Source organism: Amblyomma maculatum, chromosome 2 (genome assembly GCF_055883805.1).
Source record: "Amblyomma maculatum isolate TAMU_Amacu chromosome 2, ASM5588380v1, whole genome shotgun sequence".
NCBI lineage: Eukaryota > Metazoa > Arthropoda > Arachnida > Ixodida > Ixodidae > Amblyomma > Amblyomma maculatum.
The window spans coordinates 74,596,266-74,621,345 of NC_139345.1; the positions used below are offsets into that span (position 1 = coordinate 74,596,266).

General features: G+C 43.4%; 2 protein-coding genes across 4 annotated transcripts in view; one reads left to right on the plus strand and one right to left on the minus strand.

The window, feature by feature from the left end:
- The window catches only part of LOC146199026 (calpain-7-like), a 42,034-nt gene extending 41,100 nt beyond the window's left edge, over positions 1–934 (minus strand). For 2 of the 3 annotated variants that reach the window (XM_084594505.1, XM_084594501.1), the window contains exon 1: positions 795–934. The gene's annotated coding sequence lies outside the window, so the exon portion shown is untranslated. Of the gene's footprint in view, positions 1–513; positions 554–794 lie in introns of all 3 variants that reach the window. The other variant, XM_084594503.1, reaches the window with a different exon arrangement.
- The window catches only part of LOC146199027 (uncharacterized), a 28,894-nt gene continuing 4,671 nt past the window's right edge, over positions 858–25,080 (plus strand). The window contains exons 1-12 of the mRNA XM_084594500.1: positions 858–1,046; positions 1,844–2,158; positions 3,065–3,286; positions 6,357–6,737; positions 11,489–11,860; positions 15,820–15,960; positions 16,261–16,356; positions 17,682–17,780; positions 19,572–19,904; positions 21,795–21,897; positions 22,550–22,627; positions 22,977–23,105. Of these exons, the coding sequence (XP_084450626.1) occupies positions 858–1,046; positions 1,844–2,158; positions 3,065–3,286; positions 6,357–6,737; positions 11,489–11,860; positions 15,820–15,960; positions 16,261–16,356; positions 17,682–17,780; positions 19,572–19,904; positions 21,795–21,897; positions 22,550–22,627; positions 22,977–23,105 (2,458 nt within the window). The remainder of the gene's footprint in view (positions 1,047–1,843; positions 2,159–3,064; positions 3,287–6,356; positions 6,738–11,488; positions 11,861–15,819; positions 15,961–16,260; positions 16,357–17,681; positions 17,781–19,571; positions 19,905–21,794; positions 21,898–22,549; positions 22,628–22,976; positions 23,106–25,080) is intronic.

A 25,080-nucleotide genomic window follows, 5' to 3' on the forward strand; every position in this document is an offset into this window, starting at 1 on the left:
GTTTTCCGTCATTAACAAAATAGGTTGCATATTCAGGTTTAGTATTCAGAATAGCAAGGCTATCTGTCCGCTAGTAAGTCTTGCTCTGATGGGCACAACCTACTAAGAAGCACTTTGGTAGAGTGCAGTTTGGCAGTCTGCTGTAGCAGTAGTGGGAGGAGGTAGATGTCTATCTGTCCGTTTACATACAAGACTAGGCATGTTCGATGTATCTACACTAAAGAGGTAGATACATAGAAATTTCGTCAGTGTATTGTTGCTTTAGATTGGATCACTGCATGAAATTTGTGTGCGCTCAATGAAGATATTTTATAATGCATTTCTTCTGCCACACAATTTCGGTTTCAGGTCTTTGAATGATGGTTGCGACATCACAAGGGAGTATGAGGTCTGAAAAAACGGCAGTATAATAGCCCTTTGTCCAGCCGATGCCATACGAGTTTGTGGGAATTAAAACTGCAAAGGAGTGAATGTTTTGCAGCTTTTGTATGCAGCATGGGATCTCATACTCACTTGTGACCTTGGAGTCATCGTTCAGCAGCCTCAAACAAAACTGAAAGTACAGATATATAAAATTTTAGTAACAAATTATTTACTTACTGCTATAGTGTTTCATGTGGTCATGCATGTCTACTGATGTTATACACACAGTTCCAAAGGAAAATGACACAAGCCAGGATTTGATGATTCTACCCCTTTAAAGGCATTCATGTTTACTATTTTATAGACATTCTAATAGGCGGTAAATTAATTCTGCTTATTTTTTACTAGAGAGAAAAAAATAGAGCACTCACAGGTGGTGCGTTAACGTTTCAGGGTGATGGGTGAAGCGAGCCACAGATGATGCGAGCTGAAGTATGTGTGAGCAGACCCGGGTGCTGCCAGAGTTTGTCCAGCCGACTGGACGGCGAGTTGACCCGCTGGACAAAAGCAGCAGCCTGTGGTGGCGGCTGACTGGCCCCAGTCGCCATGCAGCCGCACGCCAAACCGAGCCGAGAGAGGGTGTCTATGCATCTGTCAAGTCACTGGCCAAGAGCCTTCCGCAGGCAAGGCCCTCGGTTGACTGTGCAGACGGAGCATGCCAGTGTCTTCCAGCATGAAAATATCTTCTCTGAGCGGGCAACTTTGGCTGCAGCATGCTTGCACCTGTGATTTAAGACTCATTTACATCAATAGGTCGCATGTAAAAGGTTGGCGAATAATGGGCATACCTTTATGAGGATGCTAAACGGAGGCACTGTTTGTGAGGGTGCACTTCATGTCAGCACCATGTGCATTTCCAATAACTTGGCACCTATGCTTTCAAGGAAAGGGCCATGAGAGAAAAGTTCTTAATGAAAGATAGGCAGTCATGCCACACTGCAGAGAAAGAGAAGTGAGATTAAAAGGCGCTCTATAAGAAGAAAGGAAAGAAATACTCATGTTAGCTGAACACAGCTGATGATGCTTTCAATATGGATTCAAAAACTATAAAATGTCCTTGCAGGAGCAACGGAACAGGCTTTTAAGAGCACCATAAAAAATGTAAAGAACTTTCTGAAAAATGAAAATTTTCACATGAAAAGGTAAAAAAGGCATACAGAACTGAACAGGCTCTGTTCCTTGCATGTTGTGTCCTTGCTGTGTCCTTGAGCAGTCAGCAGCTAGTTTAAGCTTTACTCCTTGCACGTAGCGGGTTAAGCAATGCAGCGCTGTTGACAAAAGTCCAGCCTGGTTGTATAGGTTGCACAAAATTTTTTACCCATTTCATATTTGTTGGACGCGAACAGTGATTGTGTAGAGCATTGTGCATGTTTTCACCGTGAAATATGTTGCACTCAACTTTAAGAGCCTGGCAATGCAGGTTGACAAGGCAGCTCCTCCAGACCTCTGTGGCGAGCCCTTGGGCGTGCAGTCCGGCTTGCAGCAACAGCTTCGACCTTCGTGTTCATCACTGAATCATGCAGAGGAACGGTGGCAGACGCGTAGCCTGAGCGCCTCACCAAGCGACACCCTGGATTCACCTACAGGCACGGCAAGCCCTGCCTCACGCTCATGTGAATCCTTGGAAGAGCCCGAGGTTGACTACTCGGACAGTGAGCAGGCCTCCAGCACTGAGGCAGCCAAAACAGCTATCTTGCCAGAATCATCATCATCATCATCATCATCGCACCAATATGTGAGTGTACCGTGGCTTTGCTTTCTGTATGGCAAGGAAAAACATCCCTTGCCATGCGTTGTTCAACTTAAATTCAGATTTAATTGCAGCATGTGTTTGCATTGCTATGTGAAAGTCGTGGAATTTAATGGTGGGCAGGGTCATATTTGTGTGAAGGGTGTGGCCAAGAGCTGGTCTGGTGCCGAAGGGCAGTCTACGGAATTTTATTGGCCATATTTCTTTAGTAGCACTTGGAAGCTCCTTGCCCAAGTAAATGCATACAGGGCGATGGGGCTAAGAAACACAGCTCTTTCTAATCATAGTTGGCATCTGCAAACCCTGTTGCCTTGGCAGCAGGCAGCCGTGTTATGTTTGTCAGAGTTTTTGGACACTGAATGCTATGGGAAAGCAACATTGCCTAGTCGAATAATTATGTTTGGCATTGTTCTGCCATGTTTCTGAGCCCCGTGGCCAGGCATGCTTTATTTAGACTAGGTACCTTCAATTGCAGCAATAGAGAGATGGTTGATAAAAGTATATAGACTGACCTTTAGGTATGGCCTTATATTGCCATATTCAGTATCATTTCTAAATTTCCTGACGTTTTACTATATATTCTTTTAATATTTTGCTTTCTTAAGGCTACTGCGCTAATGGAGTTCAGTACTAGTTGTGAGAAACAAAAACAGTGGGCTCCCTTTCTAATTTAATCCAAGTACTGCCATTTTCATTGCAAATACATTTCTGCCACAGAAGAGCCTAATGATATGGAGAGTGCGTAAAAAATGTTTCATTCCTTCGTGTAGTTGATAGGAAAAGGGCTGGTAATAAATGTGCCCCTCCAGCCAGGGGAGCATCAACCTCTGTGGCCTCATGCCTGGTGTTCACAGTTTAAGTGGTTGGCATGTGTGCTTTTTTCCGTCGCAGAAGCACGATAGGGGGTCGCCAATCTATGCCAACTTCCCACCGCTGCCATGCCCTCCAAGCCCACCTCACCCATCGCCCGATGAGCAACCACTGCGTTTTCTGAGTGACCACTGGGCCGAGTATGATGCCCGGCGCATTGGTCGAAAATTTTATTACAATTTCCATACGGGACAGCGTTCGTGGAAGCCTCCCAGGCGCCGAGGGGAGCTGCCTACCTGCCATGTGCGTAGCCCTGCACTGTTTTACATGTGCACCTGATCAGCAAATTCATTGTGACTTTTTATCTATTTTCTTACCTATGGCACACAAATGAGCTCACTTATATTAACCCGAGTGTCTGGTGGTAGGTGTTCGCTATGTATTCAGGTTTTTACTGTGTGGTTTAAGCATAACTTATTGGGCTTTTACTGTAGACACAGCAACTATCTAACCCACGGTTTATATGAACCCTCCATTACTCGAGAAAATTTTTTATTCCCTTTGAGTGAGGATTCTGGCTATCTACCTTAGAAAATTTTAAACTCTGTGAATCGAAAATAAAAAATCTGCAATATTCCACAGGAGACATCAAATGATGTTCAGAGTACAAAAATATAGTTTAATTTTGCAGTCTGCACACTAGTTTTGAGAGCAGTGACAGGAAATAATTTTTTTTTTGCTACCTTTCGACAAAAATGCGTAGTATATATATGCATGTGCATAGGTATGGCCTCTGGCTCTGGATATTGAAAGAAAGCGGTGTCAGTCATTGAGACAGAGAGAGAACTTCACTGAAAGGGTTCAGTGGAGTGGAGAGAGCGGAGAATGGCAAATTGGTTCAAGACTGGGCAGCTCAAAACATGAGAGTAGCTCATGCCTGGCGGTGATACCGCTGCTGCATCGCAGGTAGGATGCATTAAAGTACCAAACATATGGCTTCGCTAGGTTGTGACGTGTGCATCTAAACCATTGCATTTCAAATAAGATCAATATATCTGTTGCTTCCATCTGAATTTTTTCCTTATATTCATACAAATAAGGTAAATTAGCCAGTTGTTATCATTACCGTCATTCCTGCTGGCATCCATAACAACAACAGCATAAAAAAGATAGAAATGTGGCTGATAGTTTGCTGAAAAATGCTTAAATCCACGATTTTTCATGGGGTTAATTATTCACGGGAAACTAAGGGCCTTACCTTTGAGTTTGAATTATCGCAAGCCAGCTTTGCAAAGCTGACCTTCATTGTGTGCTTTTTCATGATACAGTACACACGCATCGCCATCAGCTTGCTGTAATTTTCTTGTGCGTGTTTTTCGTTTTTGTAGATATTGCAGATATTTGTAGATGCATATTTGGATATGTGTGCAAGCTATGGTTGTAGGCATAAAAAACAGGCGGTAACTAGCATGACCAGGATGTAACGGATGAGTGCAGTTAAGCTCTAGGAGAGATTGTGTGCCCTTCATGTACTTGGATCACATTGACATCATCACATTTGCGTGGTCTGTGTTAAAAAAGAGGCAGTGCTTTCTTTGCATCCTTTGTGTGGAGGACAAGAGACATAAGGTTCTTACCTGTCGTGTGCAAATCAAAGGTTGTGATGTCTGGCAGTTTTATGGTACCTTTGGGCATTGTGATTGTCGGAAATTTCAGTGACAGTCATGTTTGTTATGAATAGGCTCATCTCGAAGCATTGGGCTCCTTTGCTTAAAAAGTCATATCCTGGACAGTGGCCCTTTAACCTATGTAAAGAATTCCTCAAAAACGTTTCTTTTTTATTTATTTAATTTTTTTTTTCACTTTGGTTGGTAATTGTACTTATCCGTAGTGAGCTGCTACGCGAGCGATCTGTGTTGAATTTTGTGGTTATGCTGCATGACTAAACTTTGTCGTGTTCACTGCAAATTAATTTATTTCGTAATGAAGATTACCACTGCGCGTTGACAGCCACTGACTTGCTTGATCAGAGTTGCATTTTTTTTTATACCGAGCGGTTTTAATTGTATTCACAGCGGCCAATTGCAAATGGGAGTTGTGGGATTGATTATCGCCAAGCTACATATGCGCTCGTGAATCAGACTCTCCGCAGATCTTTACGTCAACTACGTACCGCATGGCACATTGTCGCATTCTGAGTTTAGCCTACACTGAAACGTGGCCATGGTGGCCGGGACTGAACTGGGTCGCCCTAACTACGGAACCAACCATCCGCTGCAGTCTGTAGTTGTAATGAAAGCTAAAAGCCTGAATACCCGTGAAGAAATTGTGAAAAGTTACGCCGACAGCTGCCCACGAACAGAGCAGATACAACAGGCACGCAGCGCAGTGATTTGAGAGAGTAACGCAAGGATAAGCAGATCCGTGCGGTGCATGCCCTTGCTACTGTTGCCATGCTTACCTAAAATCCTTTAACCACACAGCCACTCAATGCTAGCAAGGGGCTTTGTGCTTTCCAATAACACTCATTCGCCACTCGGTGTAAAGAATCATCCGAGGATGCAATGACGTTTCGAGGGGAATACTTCAGATCTGGTTTGCGCACACTGTTTATGAGCGACAAAAATCACCATCTACTTACTCGACTGAAATTAGTTGTAAGTATCCAAAGCTTTGTCATTCTCGACGCGTTCCACAGATAATTTGCTGTGTGAGAACAGCCAGCAAATAATAATATTGCTCATTTTCTCTGGCGGGCAGCAGCGCTACGCTTCTGCGCCTTGAACCAACTCTCTGTCTGGTATGGTGTGCGCGGGACCGGACGCTACACACCTTGTACATGGAGTTTTTCCATGTACCGCTTTTGTCCTCGCCCCTGCTCATGAAATACTCACATAGCCTTGTGTACATGAACTTGACAGAATGCAATGCAGGTCGAGTCGATTATTCGAGGGAAAAAGCCAGTTTTGGATGGGAAATGCGTGGCTGGTGTTTTGCTCTCTTCCGCTACATTTTGCCCTTTCCCTTTAAAGTGGGACCCGACTCGACTTTTGTTGGGTTCATGTAAACCCCTTAAACACATGATTATTTTGTCTGCCAAAAAGGTGCCTGCGCATCGCAATAACATGCTTTTGACGAGCTTAGCCACAGTGCTGCTCCCATGCTTTTTTGCCTACTGTGGGATCTCAGACGACTGCAGCACCACCTCGGCCGCCTTGTTTGTAAACATGGAAGAGGTCTATAAGTAGTGAGCAGGTTTCTATAGGTTGGAATCTCTGTTATAACCTTTGGTTGCTGCATGCCACACTGCCAAGACCAACCCTAGTAAAGCCTAGCGGATGATGCTGTGACACAGCTAATCTCACTTCCTCAGGAGCGGGATCCTGCAAACCCAGCTCCACGGTCAGCCTCGCCACGGGTCTCCCAACGCAAGGGTCCTCCGCCACTCCCACCTGCCAAAAAGAAGCCTACCACCCAAGGCAATCTGCTGTCATCAAGCCAGGACAGCTTACTGTCGTCCAGCCGTGACAGTCTGTTGTCTTCCAGTCGAGAGGATTTGCTGTCCAGCAGTCGTGACAGTCTGCACCAGTCCTTCAAGGGCTCTCGAAGCCGTCCTGCTCAGAACCAGCCCACCTCTTCTTCCCTTCCACGAGAACATGACAATGATGAGCCCGTGCAGCACAATGGCAATAGCAAGTTCTACTTTGCTCGGGGCAGCCGCTTAGCAACAGCTTATCAGTCTGCTACGGACAGGGTACGTACCGCTGAATAATACTGCCTCCTGTGCCATTGCTGCTGCTGTAGGCATTGTGAAGCTAGTGAAATACTTTCCATGCTGAGTCAATGCATGAACAAGAAAGTTTTCACTTGTGGCATGCAATGAACTCTCAACAATCCAGCTTTCATCTGAACAGACATAGTGTTAGAAGATTTTCAAATTAACTGAAAATTCTACTTATCGAATGGGCCCGAAAAAACTGCCAGAATTCATTTGAATCACAGTAATTTTATCTGATTAACATTTGTATGATGGTTGTCTGCATTTGAGATAAAGCCCAAGTGAGAATGACAGTTTTTTTTTTACTTCTTCAAGTACTTTGTTTTGTGTACGTTGTTGGGAACACTGAAGATATGCTGCAAAATTCTGCAGGGCTCTGCTACCCTTTTCGCAGTATGATGCAGTAACACAAAATGGCCCCTTTGCTTCGTTTTGAGGATGGTTTACCTTACAGTACCTGCGATGAAGCACTGCGGTGAAGCACGCAGTGCGGTAAGACTGTGTGTGTGTTTAGTGCACAGCTTCAGTATACTGCAAGCAGCATGTGGCAGCATACTGTAGTGTACTGGAGGCAGCAAGTGAATGATGCACGTGAGGGGTGTACGCATAGGCGTTAGAATGACTTGACGCCATTCCAAGATAAACATGAAAACATTGACGCTACAAGCAAAAAAGGTTAGACTGGCCGACAGGCGTGCCTAATCGTTGCCGCGGCATGACGTGAGCGTCAAGAAAACAAAACTGAAAACTATGCAGCAAGCTTCATTTCGGAAATAGGGAACTTCTAATATTCTCTGTGGCTGCCATAATGCAAATGAATTGTGAATGCATCGCTGTTCCATTCAGTTAGATTCAGGGAGGTCCATTTCTGTTATCGCATGGTGTGTGAGTTATACCTCAACGTGATCTCGTGTCCGAGTTAACTGGAGCAAGCCCGTCCATGTCCTAATTAACGAGCAACCTATACCATAGATTTACATGGGCGTCACACGGGACCACTCTCCTAGTTTCAGGTATTCGAATTTCTGAATTGACAGGGGTCGATTAGCAAGGCATTACTGTACTTCGGAAGTAACACTTCTTACAGTGGAAGAAGTTCCCATTCAACTGCCATCATAGGACTGACTTACATCTGGGGCAGTAGATGCACGTTGGATTTTAACATGTATTTCTCGTTTCGTTTTCATCTGCAGCAAAAATTAAATGGCTTTTATATCTCCTGTGTTCAGCAAGCTGTTTAGGTTATGTAGACACCTTATTTCTACACGAATCTGTATATTTCTTTCTGATTTTGTTATTAAATTAACCGAGTGTGAAGTTTAGCTGGTCACTTCTTTGTTAGTACTGCATAGAAAGTTGGCACAAGCAAACAAACTGCAGAAAAAAAATGCTAGCACAACATTATGAACAAGATGCATGCTTAAATTGCGTGCGTGGCTGATATAGGTAGAGCCTGTATATCTTGTGAAAAAATCTCGCACGTCTCTACATATGAATACTATAATCTTTCTACATATGAGTGTAAGAACATAGAACTATGTTGTCTTTTTTTGTCGTCTTTATCTTTTACATCGTCACATTCTTTATGCACATTCGCTCAGTTATATTGAAAATGACCATGTCCAGTTAGTCTCTTGCTGGCCTGAGTCAGCTTGAATCAGCATGGTGGGTCTGAATAACATTCTTATAGTTCTTCCCTTGCTCATTGCGGACAAAATTACTTATTAGTATTTGGAAATTAAAAGCGAACAACCGGAAAGCTGATGCTCTTCTAGAGAATGTAATGTAGCAATTATTTTCTTTGTTTTCTCTGTTTTTTTTGCTCTCACTGACAGGCTAACGAAGGGCATTTGGATTAAGGTTACACTTGATTTTTAAGTGCTGGACAGTAGAGCTGCAGAAATTTGGTGACAATTTGTAACTTGAGGTAAACATTGAATAGCTGCACAAAGTGTAGACTGTCATAAGGTTACACACTGCCATCTGGGTCATGCCATTTCAGAGGTGAGTGAATATATTGGGTTGTGCAATTTTTTCTGTAATACTTATGTTTTCAATTTTGTCAGTACTTACTTGCTTTGTGTTGGGGCCAGATGTGCATTAAGAAATCAATTGTAACTTGTAGTGTGGAGCTTGCATATAAGTATATAATAAAATGTATTATTCTAGACGAGCATCTAGCTAAGTCGCTTATGAGCACAGTTCATTAATGAACACGGCACTGGCTGAAAAACGGCGTCCAAGCGCTCTAGTTCAAGAAAGCTTAGAATGATGAGACGTGGAAGTTTCTGCTTTCATTTTTGTTTTAATCACTTGTAACACTGTATTTATCTGTCTTTTTTTGCCAGAATTGTAATTTTATGTTTGACACAGCACACTTGATTCTTGCAAAAAGAATAAAGTCCACAGAAACTTACCTTGGAGAACAAACTGGCCTATTTACCGACGCAGCTAATGTCAGCATAGTTGCATACTACAAGAAAAAAGAGATGAAACCCAAGCACACCTCGGTCCGACTGGGGCGGAGTGTTGTCGGCATCTGCTGTAGACTTCCTGCCCACTTCCTTCTTTCCTTCACCCTGGGAGGAAACGCTGTGCTTTCACTTCCTGTGCGTCGTGTCGGCTAGGCTTCCCGTGTAGCAAAGAGCCCCCGTGAGATGTTGAGCGGTCGTTCCTTTCTGGCTTCTCAGATAAGTCCTTCAATGTAATGGACCTCTTCTTTAAGAACAAGCTGAACCGAGCTTTCTCTTACGAACTGGAAAGCCTGCCATCTTCACTGTGCCAGAACGTGGGGAACTCTCCATATAGCAGTGCTGGCTCAGAGACCGATTGCTTCTTTTCGCCATCTGATGTAACTTCATTGTCTTCACTAACATCCTCCGAAGAAGAGGTAATGGTCTATTTTTCTTCTTCTACCTGTGCTGCTGGCACCAATTATAGAAACTGACTTTCATGAACATCATAAGTTGAATTTTGGCAGCCGGCATAGCCTTTGGGGTGTTTGTTTATTTACAGCCACGTCCTTCATGAAATTCTGTTGTCTCAAGTTGCTTTTGTGCATCTGCCGCATTTTTATCGCATCCATGCTTTTCCTCTCTTTATCTCTCACAATTGGGGGAAGTTTCATTGCAATACAGCTCTTATGGATTCTTTTGTGTGACTTAAATTAAGGAGTGCAAGCTTCATAAACAATGGTATCTAAACTATACACTTATCGATACAACTGCACGGAGGTTAGTGTAACAGTCACAAAGAATCATGACCTGTGTGCATGCAGTGTGTGCTTATTTTTGTCCTTGTTATCTGGCTGATTATGTCAGAGGTGTTAGGTTGCTATGGCTGCTCTGGCTGCATGACAGTATGTTTCCTTTCAGGCTTTCTAAAGGCTATCACTGTTTCTATTCCTTCTGTTTCTAAATCATATTCCTATTATTATCACCCGTTTTCTGCTCCTCTGTAAGCAAATTTATGATTTTTCATATCGATATCGCACTGTTCAGTTATATGACGGATGTGAAAATGCACTGTCAAGTGCCATTTTCGTATTTAGTCAGATACAGCACAAGAACACATTGGCAGGTGGCCTGTACAAGATAAGCTGTCCAAACAGGGGCCTCGACCTATTGTTATGATATCACAGTGAATCACATTGCACCTGCCAACCCCACCCGAAACGTCTCACTAGCAGGTGCCAGCTGATTGACTGTGTCATGACGATAGGCTGGCGGCATTGTTTAGAGAGCCTTCTTTGGTGGATACTCGTCCCTGGGTTCTTAAGTTGTATTCGTCTGTAGACAGTAACAAGGCATGCAAGAATGTTTGGTGCTATTCTGTGTCCACACTACCACAACAGCCTGCTGCATTATGCAGAGTGCGCATGTTTTTGCCCTTGAACATTTTTGCATCCTTTTTACTTTACTCGAGCTGTGCTAGTTGGTTGGGTTGCACAAAGTACTTCTAAGGAGCCTCTGTTCTCAATGCGAGGATGACAGTTGTAGGCAGGTTGTGTGCCTCTGGTTGAATGGTAATAGTCAAATGTCCAGTTGCTTGAGGATTGCCAGGTTGTCTAAATTAATCCACTACCCTGCTGGGGCATCTCACTTAGCCTGAGTTGCTTTGGGGCATTAAATCTCATGTACCATACCGTATTCTATCTTTCATAGGAGGACAAACGTCTTAGCTGAGTTATATAAACAGCTAGTGCTAGTTACTGCGTAATCGGGGTTATTACGCAGATGACTGCTAACTTAAACCTGTGATCATCCCTCTGATTCAGGAACTGTGGCTTGCATTAAAGGTTTCTGGAAAGAGTAATTTCAAGTGACTGTGTTGCTTTGTACGGATTTTTTTCCTTATTCATTGTAGCTTGTATTGCCAAACATCGGAAGATAGGCACTTTATGTCAACTGTTTATAAATTGCTGAAGCTGTGCAAAATCTAAATTTTCATGTGGCTGACGTGAAGCTTTGATATCTCAAGTGTTTAAAATGCTCTCATACCCTTGTTTTTCTTTCTGTTATATGCTATATACCCTCAGTGTGAGGGCGACTTTGAGTATTCCTTTTCTTTTTTAACTTGGGTCACAAGCAAATGTCAAATGCATTGCATACAAAATGCGGCTGCTCCATTCGCTGTCAGCTTGGCAGGAAGCTCAGATAATTCCACAGGTTTATGCTATTTGCTTGGCTTTTATCATCACCTTTTACCTCCTCTTTCCCTCTTGGCAGTGGTATAGCTCGGCAGAAGACCCAAGCCAAGTGGCAGGCGACAGACCCCGTTTGGTTCCAACAAGTTCCATTGAGGAAGAGACTGACTCTTGCTCCGAAAGTAACCTGCCATGGGACCGCAGGGCTCTGCCACTGACAGCCGAGAGCAGCAGCAGTGTGCGTGGTGGCCACTACACGGCCACTGGGCCAACACTGACACCCAAGCTGAATCGGCTGAAACCCACGCCTCCACCAGTGCTGCCCCTTTCTTCAGCACATTCGGACTCGAAGCATGCACGAGCCATGAGGACACGCTCCATGATCCTGCCCGAGGATTACCCACTGCATGGACCATCCGTAGCAGAGGCCATTGAGACCTTTGACACTCTAGAGGTGAGTGGGCCATGTGCTTAGCATGAGTGCTTGTGAGTTTGCTCGTGCTCATGCATGCTTGCATGCATTATTTTGTGCCATAGGTTTTGGTATCAAAGGCTGTAGCATGAGCTGCTGCCTATTTTGAGAGGTGTGGTTGGTAAAAGGCATGAGAGGCTTGTCTTGTTGGTGAGGTTGTGGGAACAAGGCAGCAGTTCCAGTGGAGTCGTTTACTCGTATTGTAAATGACAAAAGAGAGGAAGGAAAGGACTAAAAGAGGTCAGGCTAACCTAAGAAACAAGGAAACACAAGGCACACTGGAAGTTCCCTTACTTTTAGGAAACTTGAGGTGGTGCAGAAACTACAGGGCTAAGGCAGGGACGTGGTTGCATCCTGGGTCCGTACTCTAATTTTTCAGCATGCTGCACGTACTAGTAGTTCTCGTGCACTGGTTTGGCTTCTTGCTGGAATCCATTTTGGCCACTTTGCTGGAGTCGCAAGCATTAGGGATGTGCGAATATGTGAAATTCCGAGCGCAGTCGAATGTGCTTCTTATTTGATTTACAATTTTTGGAGGTTTTCCAAGTATTCAGCAGAAACAAAAGATCGACTTAGACCACCAGTGAAATTCAACTAGTGGGTTTTCTCATGTACAAGGTCTGTTCCAGAACTTCTCGGACTGATTTTTTACAGTTTTCCATGCCTGTTGGCAGGGTGGCGCTTTGGGCGAAAACGTTAGTCGGGGATCTAAGCTTCAAAACGAGACCAGTCTCTCTTGCCTGAGGCCTGTTGCTGAGGCAGATCACGCTTTGTGCAGAGGCATCTACTGCACCTTCATCAAGAAAAAAAAAAATAGACCAGTTTCTGGAGCAGTGTTATGCGATCAAGTTTTGCGTTAAACTAGGTAAAAACAGGATGGGAATGCTTGAAATGTTTCAGAAAGCTGTGCTGATGGCACAGTGAAGCAAAGACAAACTTTCTTGTGGCACAAGGGGTTCCGGGAAGGTTGAGATTCCATCAATGACGACATTTGCTCAGGATGCCTGTGGGCATCACAAACGCATAACTTGGTGCAAAAAGTGCGTTAAGTTTCGTACAAGGGCCGGCGATTAAGTACTTAGTATCCTTGGTTCAAGCTGTATGAAACACTCTGCATATACATGTATACATACATATGCCCCGCTACGGGGGCTCAGTGGTTAATGTGCTTCACTGCTGACTCCCAAGAACTCGGGTTCGATGGAAGTAAAAAGTAAGGTGCTCGTGTACTGTGTGATGTTTAAGCTTGTTAAGAACCCCAGACAATTGAAATCCTTGGACCACTCTTCTACGGTGTCCCTCGTAGCCTGGGTCGCTTTAGGACTTTAAATTGTATAGACCATAAAGCATAAACCTACGTACATGCATTTGTGCATGCGTGCATGCATTAGAAACCCGCATTTAATACGGAACTGCTTATAATACGAATTATGGTTTTGACATAGCAAGAATGCAAGAAAATTTTAATTTGCATTATACATAAGAAAGCTCAGCATAAGCGTTTTATTTACACTGCATTTTTCGGTTGCCCCGCACGGCGTATGCGGTCCATCTACGCTCACTTGTCCAATAGGGGTCAAAAAGGGGGCACACATCTCCATGTGCATGGTTCTGGTTCCCACTCCGCTTGTCGCTCTGATATGCTTGGTCAGAGATTTTTTACGCTGTGAATAGAAAAGCAGCTCAAATTTGTCTGCCAATCAGGGACATCATGCGGTCTTTCAGTTGTAAACCAGTATGCAGCGCACAAGCTGCCAGATGGCTTGTGCAGTGCGCACTTCTCTTAGTATCTCGCCCCATGCATAGATGCGCAGCATGTGCACCCATGAAGTGTTCTCCGATCTTTGGATTTCAGGATGATCGTCGTCCGGTGCACTGTCTGTCGAGGGTCCCTTGCCAGGTACATCTTTCCGCAGACTCTTTGGTACCCCTAAGTGCATACGGTATCCCATATTTCTTGGAAGCTTGACCGGCGAGCTCTTCGAGAATGCTGGTCAAGTGCCTGCAATCCAACTGTGGGATGTGGCTAGTGTAGGCATAGAGACCCATTTCAGCCATTCAGTGGCAGTTGCCGTGGCTCTCCCTGCTTCATCTATTCCAGCAACAGTCTACCCCTTGCTGAGGCTTTCAGCAGCTATGATTACTTCCCCTTTGAACATGCCGAGTGTTGCTTTCTTGATCCTGACATCACGCCAGGTACACTCATTCTGCTTCTGGTCCCATATACATTGCGAGACTAGCGTATTGAAATCGGGTCGAAACTGAAACCATTGAACATTCAATCAGCACGAGGTCACTTCCTCTCACTAGAAGCCTAATGATTGTAGTGGTGATCAGCTCTTTCGTTACCAGCATAAAAGTGGTTGTTTTTTATAGGTTTCTGACAAACTTTTATGCTGCAAATTATATGATATTTAAAAATTGGTAAAGTAGGTACCTGAAACAGGCTTTACTGTATAGTTCTCACTATCCTTTGCGGTGAAACATCCTTAAATCACCACGGGTTGACTAAAGTCCAAAAAATCAAGCAATCAGTCACAATGCGTCCAAAATTTCAGGGGCTCATGTACCTTAGCTCTGTAAAGCATATCGCGGTGCTGTGAAAAAGTCCGACAAATTGAGCATATCTGAAAAACGAGGAATCAAATTTTTAAGTCGGTGACTGTAATTTCATACCTGTTGTTGTACAGGCATATGGCATTTAGATCTGCTGCGGGGAAAGACAATTTGAATAAATCCGCTGCTTTGGAAAACTTATACTGACGCTCCATAGCAGCCAGAAGTCCTTCTACAAAGCGTCAAGCTAAGAACGATGCCAGGAGTTATGCTCGGCCAAAGCAAAATCCTTCTTTTCAACGACGGAACGCAGTCTCCACATCTGTTGCTGCGTCACTGCAGATGACAGAAATGTCAATCATGACATATTTTCATCAAGTGAACGAGCTCCAAGGAAGAACAAACAAATGATAGCCAAAGTTTCAGGATGTTGTTCGGGAGTTTCAATATTGGAATCAAAAGCTGAGGATGCAACATCGTCTTCTGAGCTGCTGCTGTTGATAGCATCCAACAACTCCGCTCTAGAGGCAAAAATTTGCCTGAAAGAGATTTTTTGCGAACGAGCGCTGTTCCCGAGGTTGATGCAGTGTCGGGAGCGTTCCACGCCGCAACCTGAACTTCAAAGGCGTTTGAAAAATAGTCATCACGCAGGAAAAAATACAAAATATGCCGAAAACAAAAATATAGTGCCTGAAGTATGAATTAGACAGCGCAGTAAGTCCGTTACGATGCTGGTGGTGTGAAATTTGAACTTTGAGTTTTTCGATCACCGGTGATCGAATCACAGTGGCATGATAACGAAAGAGTTAATAACAAAACTGCAACTGCAAATTTTGGCTGAAAATTGGTCTGATCCACATATAACATGAGATGGAAATCTAACTGCTAGAATGGCAAGGAGACCTCGTGTTATATGTGCGTTTTTATGGCATGCATGCATGTATGTATGTACACACGTATGTATGTATGTATGTATGTATGTATGTATGTATGTGTATTTGTATATATGGCTTGTAGGGTTTAACGTCCCAAAGCAACTCTGGCTATGAGAGACGCTGTAGTGGAGGACTCCGGAGTAATTTTGACCACCTGGGGTTCTTTAACGTGCACTGACATCGCACAGCACACGGATGCCACTCAGCTTTTCCTCCATCAAAACGCAGCCGCCGATGGTCGTGTTCAAACCCTGGTACTCCGGCACAGTAGTCTCGCAACCTAACCACTGCGACGGGGCATATGTATGCATGTATGTATGTATGTACGTACGTACGTACGTACGTACGTGCAAAAAATGCGCAGCAATAGGAAAAAGTTACTACAAAAGAAAAAAGCTTTGACAAAGGTGCAAATTTTGACTTGCTTGTGCATTGTGTTTGTCTCATCAGTTGGTGACTCGTCAGGGCACTCTCAACAAGACGGAGCTGGTGAGAGCTGGCAAAAAGCAGAAGAAAAGCTGGTCACCAGCATACGTGGTGCTCACCAACCGCAACCTGTTCCTCTACAAAGACATCAACTCTGCACAGGAGGTAGGAGTTGGCAGAAGATGTGGAAAAGATTTTGAAAAATTTGTTATGCTTTTAGTAACATGGGTAGGAAGATGCTCCACCTAAGCTGCTTCTTATTAACACTTGAGGTTAGGGTTCGCTATAAAATTTCTCTACACTTAATTTTTATTGTCCAGGAGTCGCGACAAAATAAATGTAAGGAAATTTCGGGAGCTTTTGGAACTTGCAATGTAGAGACTAACACTTTAGAGATGCCTTGCACATCTGCAGTTCCGTATTTAGCTCTGCCACTTGCCCTGATTGGGATCTATATCTGCACAGAAACCAGCTGGGAAAAGCGCTGAACTTCAAATAAACCTGGCTGGTGCAGTCATTGACTGGTGCCCTGACAAGTCTAAGCGGCGGAATGTTTTTCAGGTAAGAACTGTAGCTTCTAGTAATTTTTTTGGTTGCAAACAACTCTACTGAACTAACTTGAACTAAGCAGAACTAAAGGTCTCCTAATGTTGGCACTACATATTACGCACAGTTTTTTAATCGCAAGATATTTAAAGATGATTCTGCTGAAGTGTCCATTGCTGATCAAGGCATCAGTGCAGTTGAGCTTTAATTAATGAATGTTAGAAGCTACCCCCCTTTATTTCAATTTTTTAATAGTCGTTAATACAAGGAAAATTTTGTTCATTGACACTTTTCTCATTTTTTACTTGAGCATTTCAGTTTGTCATCCAGCCTAGTTTTCTTTTCTCTCTCTCACTGAGCTGTTACTGCAAAATTTTTCATTACAGGGTATGGATGTGTTATGAAGGTTATACATTTTGTCAGAATTCTGTATTACCCTGCAGCATTATTTTAACTGACATACTGCCCTGTACATATCTTTGGCATTGGCTGCCACAGTGGCTTCAGTGATTTGGCCACAGTGGCCAAATCACATATACAGTAGAATCCAGGTATTTAATACCTGTATAAATCAAATTGTTGTTTGTGATGTGATGTTTATGTGATCGTAAGGTCAAATTGCAAACCCCGTGCAAAAGTGCGGCACCATTGCTTGTATTTATCAAACCCACAACCAGCGGAACGTTCAATGTGTCAAATGGAATGCCACACCTGGGCCACCATACGGCACTCTTCTGTCATATTTTGCGCATGCGGCAACACCTGCTGGCAGCTGTAGCAGTGCAAAACTGCATCGCAAAGTGAATGTGGGATGCGCTTGGAAGTGGTTTTCAGTTGCTCGTGCTTATTTTTCATGCCATGTCAATGTCATCCAGTCAAGTGAACCTAACTAAAGCCAAGCGACTGGTCTCATTACTTGGGCTTTTCTGCTGAAGGCATTGCAAAAAAGCAAGTGTGTCTTCATTTCATCAAGATTTCATGTGATACTTGAGTAGGAATAGACTGTAATGATAGGCATTTGCTAATTCTGAAGCGCCGTTTACTGCGGCTTCGATGTGAAGGAAGTTGTGCCTAACAGCGCCTAGTTAGGGGGCACTACCAGTACGCCAGCTGGCTGTACGTTACTGCTAGAAGCACCTCACTAAGTGGATACAAGGTATTCTTGCTTCCAAGCTACAAATAAACTTAACTATTGTCATTTTTATATGCAGAAAATTATTAATGTATCAAAACGTTAAATAATCTCTTTCGAGTTCAACATATGCAGGTTCATTTGCAAAACCTAAGCCTCTGGAAGCACCTTCAATGCAAAGTTTACTTTCTCTTCACTCATGTTACAGCTGAGTACTACAGCTGGGCAAAAAGTGCTTCTCCAGGATGACAATGTCCAGACAAGCAAAGAATGGTTTGACACCATCAGTGCAGCTATCAAGAGGCTGGTAAGCTAGACCTTTTCTACCCTGTGGCTGTTGTGTATAATGTAGTAATAATCTAGGTCAGGGGTTCTCAAACTGGGTTCCGTGGAACCCCTGTGTTCCGCGGGCTGTCTTCTTGTGTTCCGCAAGAATCCTCAGAGCTCAGGGCAAGCACTGCTCTTAAAGAAAAATTTAATGGTGAAGGCTTGGTGAAATTTTGGATGGGGACTGCTCCGTTGTTTCCATGCTTCTTTGAAAGGGCAGTGGACATTTTGCTTCCCTTTGCAACTACATATGCATGTGAACAGGCATTTTCAGCCCTCGCCTATCTGAAGAACAAGCACAGGAGCCGTCTTGACCCGGCAGCTGATATGAGACTGGCTCTGAGGGGAAGGGGGGGGGGGGGGTTCCCTGGAACTTTTTGAAGGCTTTTGGGGTTCCTCCAAGCAAAAAAGTTTGAGAACCCCTGATCTAGGTAGATTGGTGCGCAGACAGAATTTCTGATTTGATTGCTTAAGTGGAGTACATTTTTGTAATTATCTATGCCTCACATAACTGTTTGCCAGGTTTAAGCTAAAAGAGAAAAAGGTTAGCCACGACTCGTAAATAATATTTTACCTGTTTTAAGAACTGTTCATCATCTTCATCATCATCATTATTATTATTATTATTATTATTACTATTATTATTATTATTATTATTATTATTATTATTATTATTATTATTATTATTATTATTATTATTATTATTATTATTATTATTATTATTATTATTTATTCAGATCGGTAGTGTACTTCGGCAGTGTTTTTACGTGGCGCATCCATATCATATGTTCCAGTAAGCTTCATGGTAGGTCAAACCATTCTTTAATATTGCTCATTTTTGCTCTCTCTCTCTCTTTATGTGGTGGTCACTTTTGCACCCACCTGCCTGCAGCATTGTATGTTACTCCATAACCCGTTTGGGAAGCCTATTTGTGCATGACCAAAAACTTATTGATGCTATGCTAAAGGGAATTTTTAAAGAACGTAGCATCCACATGCATGGTTCTATTTGACGTATCCTTGTTTGACTTCCTTGGCATGCCTTCTTTGGTCGTCTTTTTGGGCAAGCTATCATCTCTCGCTACTTTTGGAGTAGTGATTTTAAGAATGCCAACATCTCACGTCGTACATTAAGAAAATTCTCACGGTATTTTGTACTGCATCACTCTATGTATTTTGCTACAGGAACTTGGGTGGTGTACATTGTGGCTGTTTTCAGTCTTCTCACTGACAGTGAAGTCCAAGTTAATTCGAAGTTCAAGCTGACATGTTTCATTAAAAGCTTAAAATGCCTGATTTTCTAATCATCTAATATGGTCATCTATGTTTTCTGAATTAGATTTTCTCATACACTTGTACATTTAATGTGACAGCGTTAAAGATGCTGTTCTTCAGAAAATGCCATCAAAGTATACACTTCTTGCATGATAATAGGCTATCAAGGAAAAGGTCCAAAATGTGTGAAGTGAAACTTCCGTTATAAGTGGCTAAAAATAAGTTTCTTAAGTTTAAGTAATCATAAAAACAAACTGGAAGAGCTTTGCAGGAGGGAGTGCTATACTTCACAGGCAGTGGTGATGTGACCTAACCAGTACATTAGAAACATGGTAAACTAGGAGCGCTTTTTTTTAAAGCTTTATAGACGCAGAATGACGCCATGGCCACATTCACTTGGGAAGATTTGAGAGCCCTGGCCTTGTGCTCCATAGCCCGCATAGGTGTGCCTGTTTAGCGTGGTGCTGTTCACCACAGTATGGGTCCTGTATTGCAGCCCAATGGTTTGGGCCTCGTCATGGGCTGGCAACCAGAGCAGCTTGCCGCTCCACCTCCCGCGGAAGAAACCATGCCTCCGCCTTCGTCCAGCTTTGCATCTCGGCGTAGCAAGAAAGCTGGTCGGACCAAGTCTATTCGCCAGCCAGGATCTCCGCCTGCCCCAGTGGCTGAGGTGGCCCTGCAGCCACAGTCACAGGCAGCAGCCACCGTGCTGGACTCCTGCAGTGGCCAGAGCCCCCAGGAGCGGAAAAATCGAATACGGGACAAGCTCCGGCATTTCTTTGTGCGAAGGCCAACACTGGAGAGCCTCCAGGAAAAAGGCATATTCAAGGTTTGTTTATTACAGCATTATTTTACCAAGCTCTGGCTCTCTGGGCACTGCAAAGAGTGTGGCCACATTCAATCAGTTGAATGTGTCAACAGGATTGAGCGTGAAGTCATCTCAGGTACATTTCACTGTTGCTGATTCAAACACTTTTGTTTCCAGCAGGGCAAAGGCATGTTAAAGCCCATAGTATCTTGCTGTAGAAAATTGAAGCTCCGCAAATTCATAATGAAAAGTGTGCAATATTCAATTAGGAACATAATGCACTTGAAATAAATATCATGAGCTAAGAATGCACCTCGCTTACCCCAAAGGTTCCTAATGAGAACCAATCGCAGCTGTTGCAATTCAGTGTCGGGTAGTGCATGTTAATTTCTTTACTGAATGATTGGTGCTTATTCGATGCAATGGCCTCCAGCAGCCAAACTTTTTGTGATAAGTCCCCAATGCTCATTCCTACACCTTCTATTGTGAACCCACTCTCCATCCGGTACGTTGTACAGGTCTGGACGCTGCACGCCTTGTATGGGGCGATTTTCCTTATGTCGCTTTCAGTCCTCGCCACTGAGGCTCAATAAATACTCACTTACAGAGCACATGGTTATTTCTTCTGCCAAAAGGCACCTGCACATCACAACAACACGCTCTTGACAAGCTTGGCCACAGTGCCGTTCCCGTGCTTTTTGCCTACCATGGGATTGCAGAAGACTGCAGCGCCACCTCTATCACCTTTTTTGCTTGTAAACATGGAGGAGGTTTGTAAGTCAGTTTACAGAATAAGTGTAGGTATGTCTACCAAAAGTGAGCTGGATACTGCAAACCTATTTAAAAAAAAAAAAGATATTTTAAAAATTCATGGAAGAAAAAGTAGTGTTCAAGGCGCAATCTTGTGTACACTTAAAAGGATTGGGAAACTAAACTTTGAGGCTATAAAAAGCATGTTATGGGCTTTCTCTGTATGTAAGGTCACCCATGGCAAGATACTGGACACAACTAATACTTGAAATATACTTTAATTCAATTTCAAATAGCCACTAAATGCTTTTTTTCACAATTGAGACCCATTGCTAATGCGATAATCACTTGTAAAGCTGAGAACGATGCCAGTGAATACTAGGGACGTTACAGCACAGTAGCCTAATATGCTATCAACGACACCACGACGCTTGACATGGGCTAGCCACCTCATCGGCAGTTAGTGGGCTGATCAGCAGGCGTCGGCACTGTTGTACTGGCATTGGTGCTCAAGCAAAACCTTCATGCCGCTGAGGCTACGACCTCATTATTGCTTCTCTTTTTACTTTATTCAAATTACAATAAGCTAAGCGAGAGCACATTTCGTTCGTTCACAGCTCAACACTCGGCAGCAAACATCGATTGAATTTCAGCTAATGCCAGCCTTATTCCTCGACAAGTAGGCCTAGTGAGTCCGCGGGGATTGTATTCGCAGTGCCACCGATTGTGCAGGTATAGTTTGCAAGTTTAGCGAATACAGATGGCCTTCGAGTGTACTATTCACAGCAATGATGTGAAATAGATGGTTCTTTATTATCATCTTCCTAATGTTATTGTGGTACGAGCTGGTTTCCCAACGAATGTTGCAGGTGCCTGGCAGCAGTTGTCAATTCGTTGGTATCGCTTGTGGACAAATTAGACCGTTGTAATTACTAATGAATGGCACTGAATTTCTATATAATGCAATTTAAAGTGAGTACTATATTGGTCAAATTGGAGAAAACAGACACAATGAGTAAGAAACAGCGGTCCTACTCTGTTGGCTCCCTTCTTATTTTTCCCAGCCCTGTGATATTCAAATCACCGAGATGCTACTGTATGCATGTGCTTCTGTGCAACTTCTTTTGCATACATGTGATTTTCTTCTTGTTTTTGCCACAGGATGAGCCTGTGTTTGGTTGCACACTGGCACACTTGTGCGAGAAAGACCGGTCGACAGTGCCTCGCTTTGTTCAGGAGTGCATCCTTGAGATTGAGAGGCGAGGTAAGTATCATTCTCATTGGTTGTCGCTGGTAATGGCTCAGTGACATAAATGTTCTTAATTTCAGGGAGAAATTTGAAGTAATGTTTATTTTTGTGCTCTCAAAGCATTGAAAGATCCTGTACGGGAATCCCAGAGTTCATTATGCCATTGACGTCACAAACATAAAAGCAAGCTAGATATGCATAAATGTTTTTGATAACTCTAGAGCTCATTCATTTGCCCATAAAGCCACACAATAATTGTTTTTCTTAATTCATTTATATGCTTGCATAAGTTCTCTGTGATGTCTAACTGGGTTAGTAAATTTGCTTCACCGAGAATGGAAAATTCTAGCTTTATTTCTTAGCTTTTAAAACCTTCTGCAGCATGATGTTTACTTTGTTATGATGATGACTGTGCCCATACTACACTTGTTCTCTGCATAGTCAGTGCATGTTAAAGAACCCCTGGTTGGTCTGAATTAATAAGGGGCCTTCCATTACATCGTCTATCAGAGCACTTATGCTGCATTGAGACATTAAACCTCACAAATCAAATCATGTATATAATGGCTTTTAATGCACCATACGCCTTTCTTATTTTTACAGTGTAGATACTTGTCTTCTAGAGTTACTTAGTTAGCAGCTTAAAGTTTTAATTGCTTCATTGCAGACATGACAGCCGACGGTCTTTATCGAGCGAGTGGCAACCTGTCTCAGGTGCAGAAGGTCCGGTGCCACGTCAATCAAGGTGGGCATTCATGTCATCGTACACCCATTTCTGTTTTGTTTCATTTCCTGGTTTTAATAATGTCTTTCTTGTCATGCAGCATAAAGAAAAAAAAAACCTTTGATAATTTTCACTCATCTATCAAGGGCCTTGTTAGTCTAACTCTTGTGTTGGTTTTTACTCTTGAGCAGTTTTGCTTTTGTTGTTATGACTCTTCATCAGAGTGTACTAATATCAACACGTCTGCTTGTGCACCAGCTGTTTGACAGATGCTGTCAGTAAGCCTAGGGCTTCAAATGAATGTCAAGCTTTCTTGTTTATTTGTGGTGCTACTGAAATTGCCATGTGCACTTTTGTTGCTGTGCTGCAGATGACTACACTGTATTGTCACTAGAAGAGGACATCCATGTGTTGACTGGGGCACTCAAAATGTTCTTCCGGCACATGAAGGAACCCCTCTTTCCCTACAACCTGTTCAACAAGTTCCTCAAGGCTATTGGTATGCACAGTTATTATCTTACTTATCAGTTAAGTAAATTTAAGTCTACTGATACACATCTGATCCCAGGTGTATTGAGTATAGTATTGCTTATAGTCGGACTGCCTGAATATCCTTTTTTAAATGTCATGCAAAAGTATAATACTCTTGTTCGCATTTATTGAACTCCTATTGACGGAACGTTCAATACATCTGCAGCATACCACTGCAAAGGGTGCTTCTCCTGGAAGCACTCCCACAAAAGTTTTGCGCGCATAGTGTCCTTGGGCAAAGCTAGCAGCGCTAACGCTGTAAAACCACGTGATTAGGTGAACGTTGAGACTGTGTGAAAGCTGCCTCAGTTCTGGCATGCTTGCTTTTAGCATGACAATGCTGTCATGCAAAGAAGCCTTTGTTGACTGAGGGCTTGTGGTAGTTTGGTGTGACGTGGTTCGCTGCTGAAGGCTACGTGGAAATCGGCTCTACTCCAATTTCATTTGAGGTAATATTGCTCCTATAGCACACAAGTGAAAAAATTAGACCTCTAGTGACCTTCGGTGATGAGTTCCAAAAGCACTGTCTGCTCTAGCTTCGATGAGAGCCTCGACTCTAATGCCACTGTGCTGTGAGACTTGAGCAGTTCGAGCTCTGACGCTCCGATTTACGTATCCCACGAGGTGGAGTGTGATGGCACCGCACCTTTTCAATGCCTTATGAGAGGTGCAGGACGACGTGCAGGTTGGCGCACCTATGGCAAGCACGTGCTGGCCTGCCAGCATGCCACTAAATAGTACATCACTGCAGAAAGCATGCCGCTGGCGTAGGTGCATCGTATTCATGCCCCTGGGTTACAGAGAAGCTCATTTGTGACATGTTTTATATATCGAATTATCGATATATGAAATTATTGATATATTGGAATTATTAAATTGAAAGCTTTACTAGCCCCATTACGCGAAAATCCGATCGCCAGCGTGTGGACTGGATGGTACCTCAAAAAGACTTCAGGTGTCCACAGAAACAAGTGTGACAGATGCTGCTCCTTTCCTTTCCTGTGAACCTAGTTAGCTATTAAGGCGAAAGCTTTTCAAAGGTTTGTGATGAAAATCTGGTGTTGGCGAGATCAGTCAGCAAGATTCTGCGAGCGACATATACTGCACCTTTCCTTTCCTGTAAACCAATTATAAAACACCGGCGAACTTTGATGTGTTCAACAGTATGCCAGTTGTGTTCAACAAAGGGTGTGCGATGTACCGTGTGCAGCAGCAAGGCTTAGGCTTTTGCATCTCTCCACTGCAGATTCTACAGTACTCTTGGAACTGTTTTGCGATCCCCTTCCAGTTCGATATACTATCCAGTTTCGAGTGTAATGATTGTAATGACGGATGTTAGTTTGTGGGAAAGTTTACGACTTGTCAAGTAACATATAAGGGTGGATAAAGAAATGTAAATGCTTAGACAGGTGCAGCTATCTGTCTGCGAATAGTAATAGGGCTGCCACAGGTGTTTTTACTTTTTTTTCTTGGATGCAGAAGCAGTTGCAGGCTTAATTTAAATGCATTCTAAAAGGGGGAAAGGCATAATTATGTCCGTGGCACGTCATTGATTATCCTGTCATAATGACTCAGTGGCTAAGGCACTTGCTGTACACTGTGGGGTTCAAACGAGTGGGAAGAACTCTGGATGGTCAAAATTAATCAGTAGCCCTCTATGACTTCAAACCGAAATACAAGGGTTTTGACAAGGGATAGACTACAGCCATTGCCGGCGGTGTACTGGCCACTGGATTTGCTGCTGGGGCATGCACTGAGGCTCATTTTGAACTGCCAGTGCTGAAAATGTCTCAAAAGTGAGAGAGCTTGTGGGATTCGGGCTTTCCGCAGCTGCTTTTTTGCACAGCCGCCGTCCGCTCCCCTGTTGTTCTCTTTCCCTTTCTCCCGCCTCAAGCGATGGAGAGGTGTCCGGTTGACTTTTCACTGCCACTCGGCCACAGCTC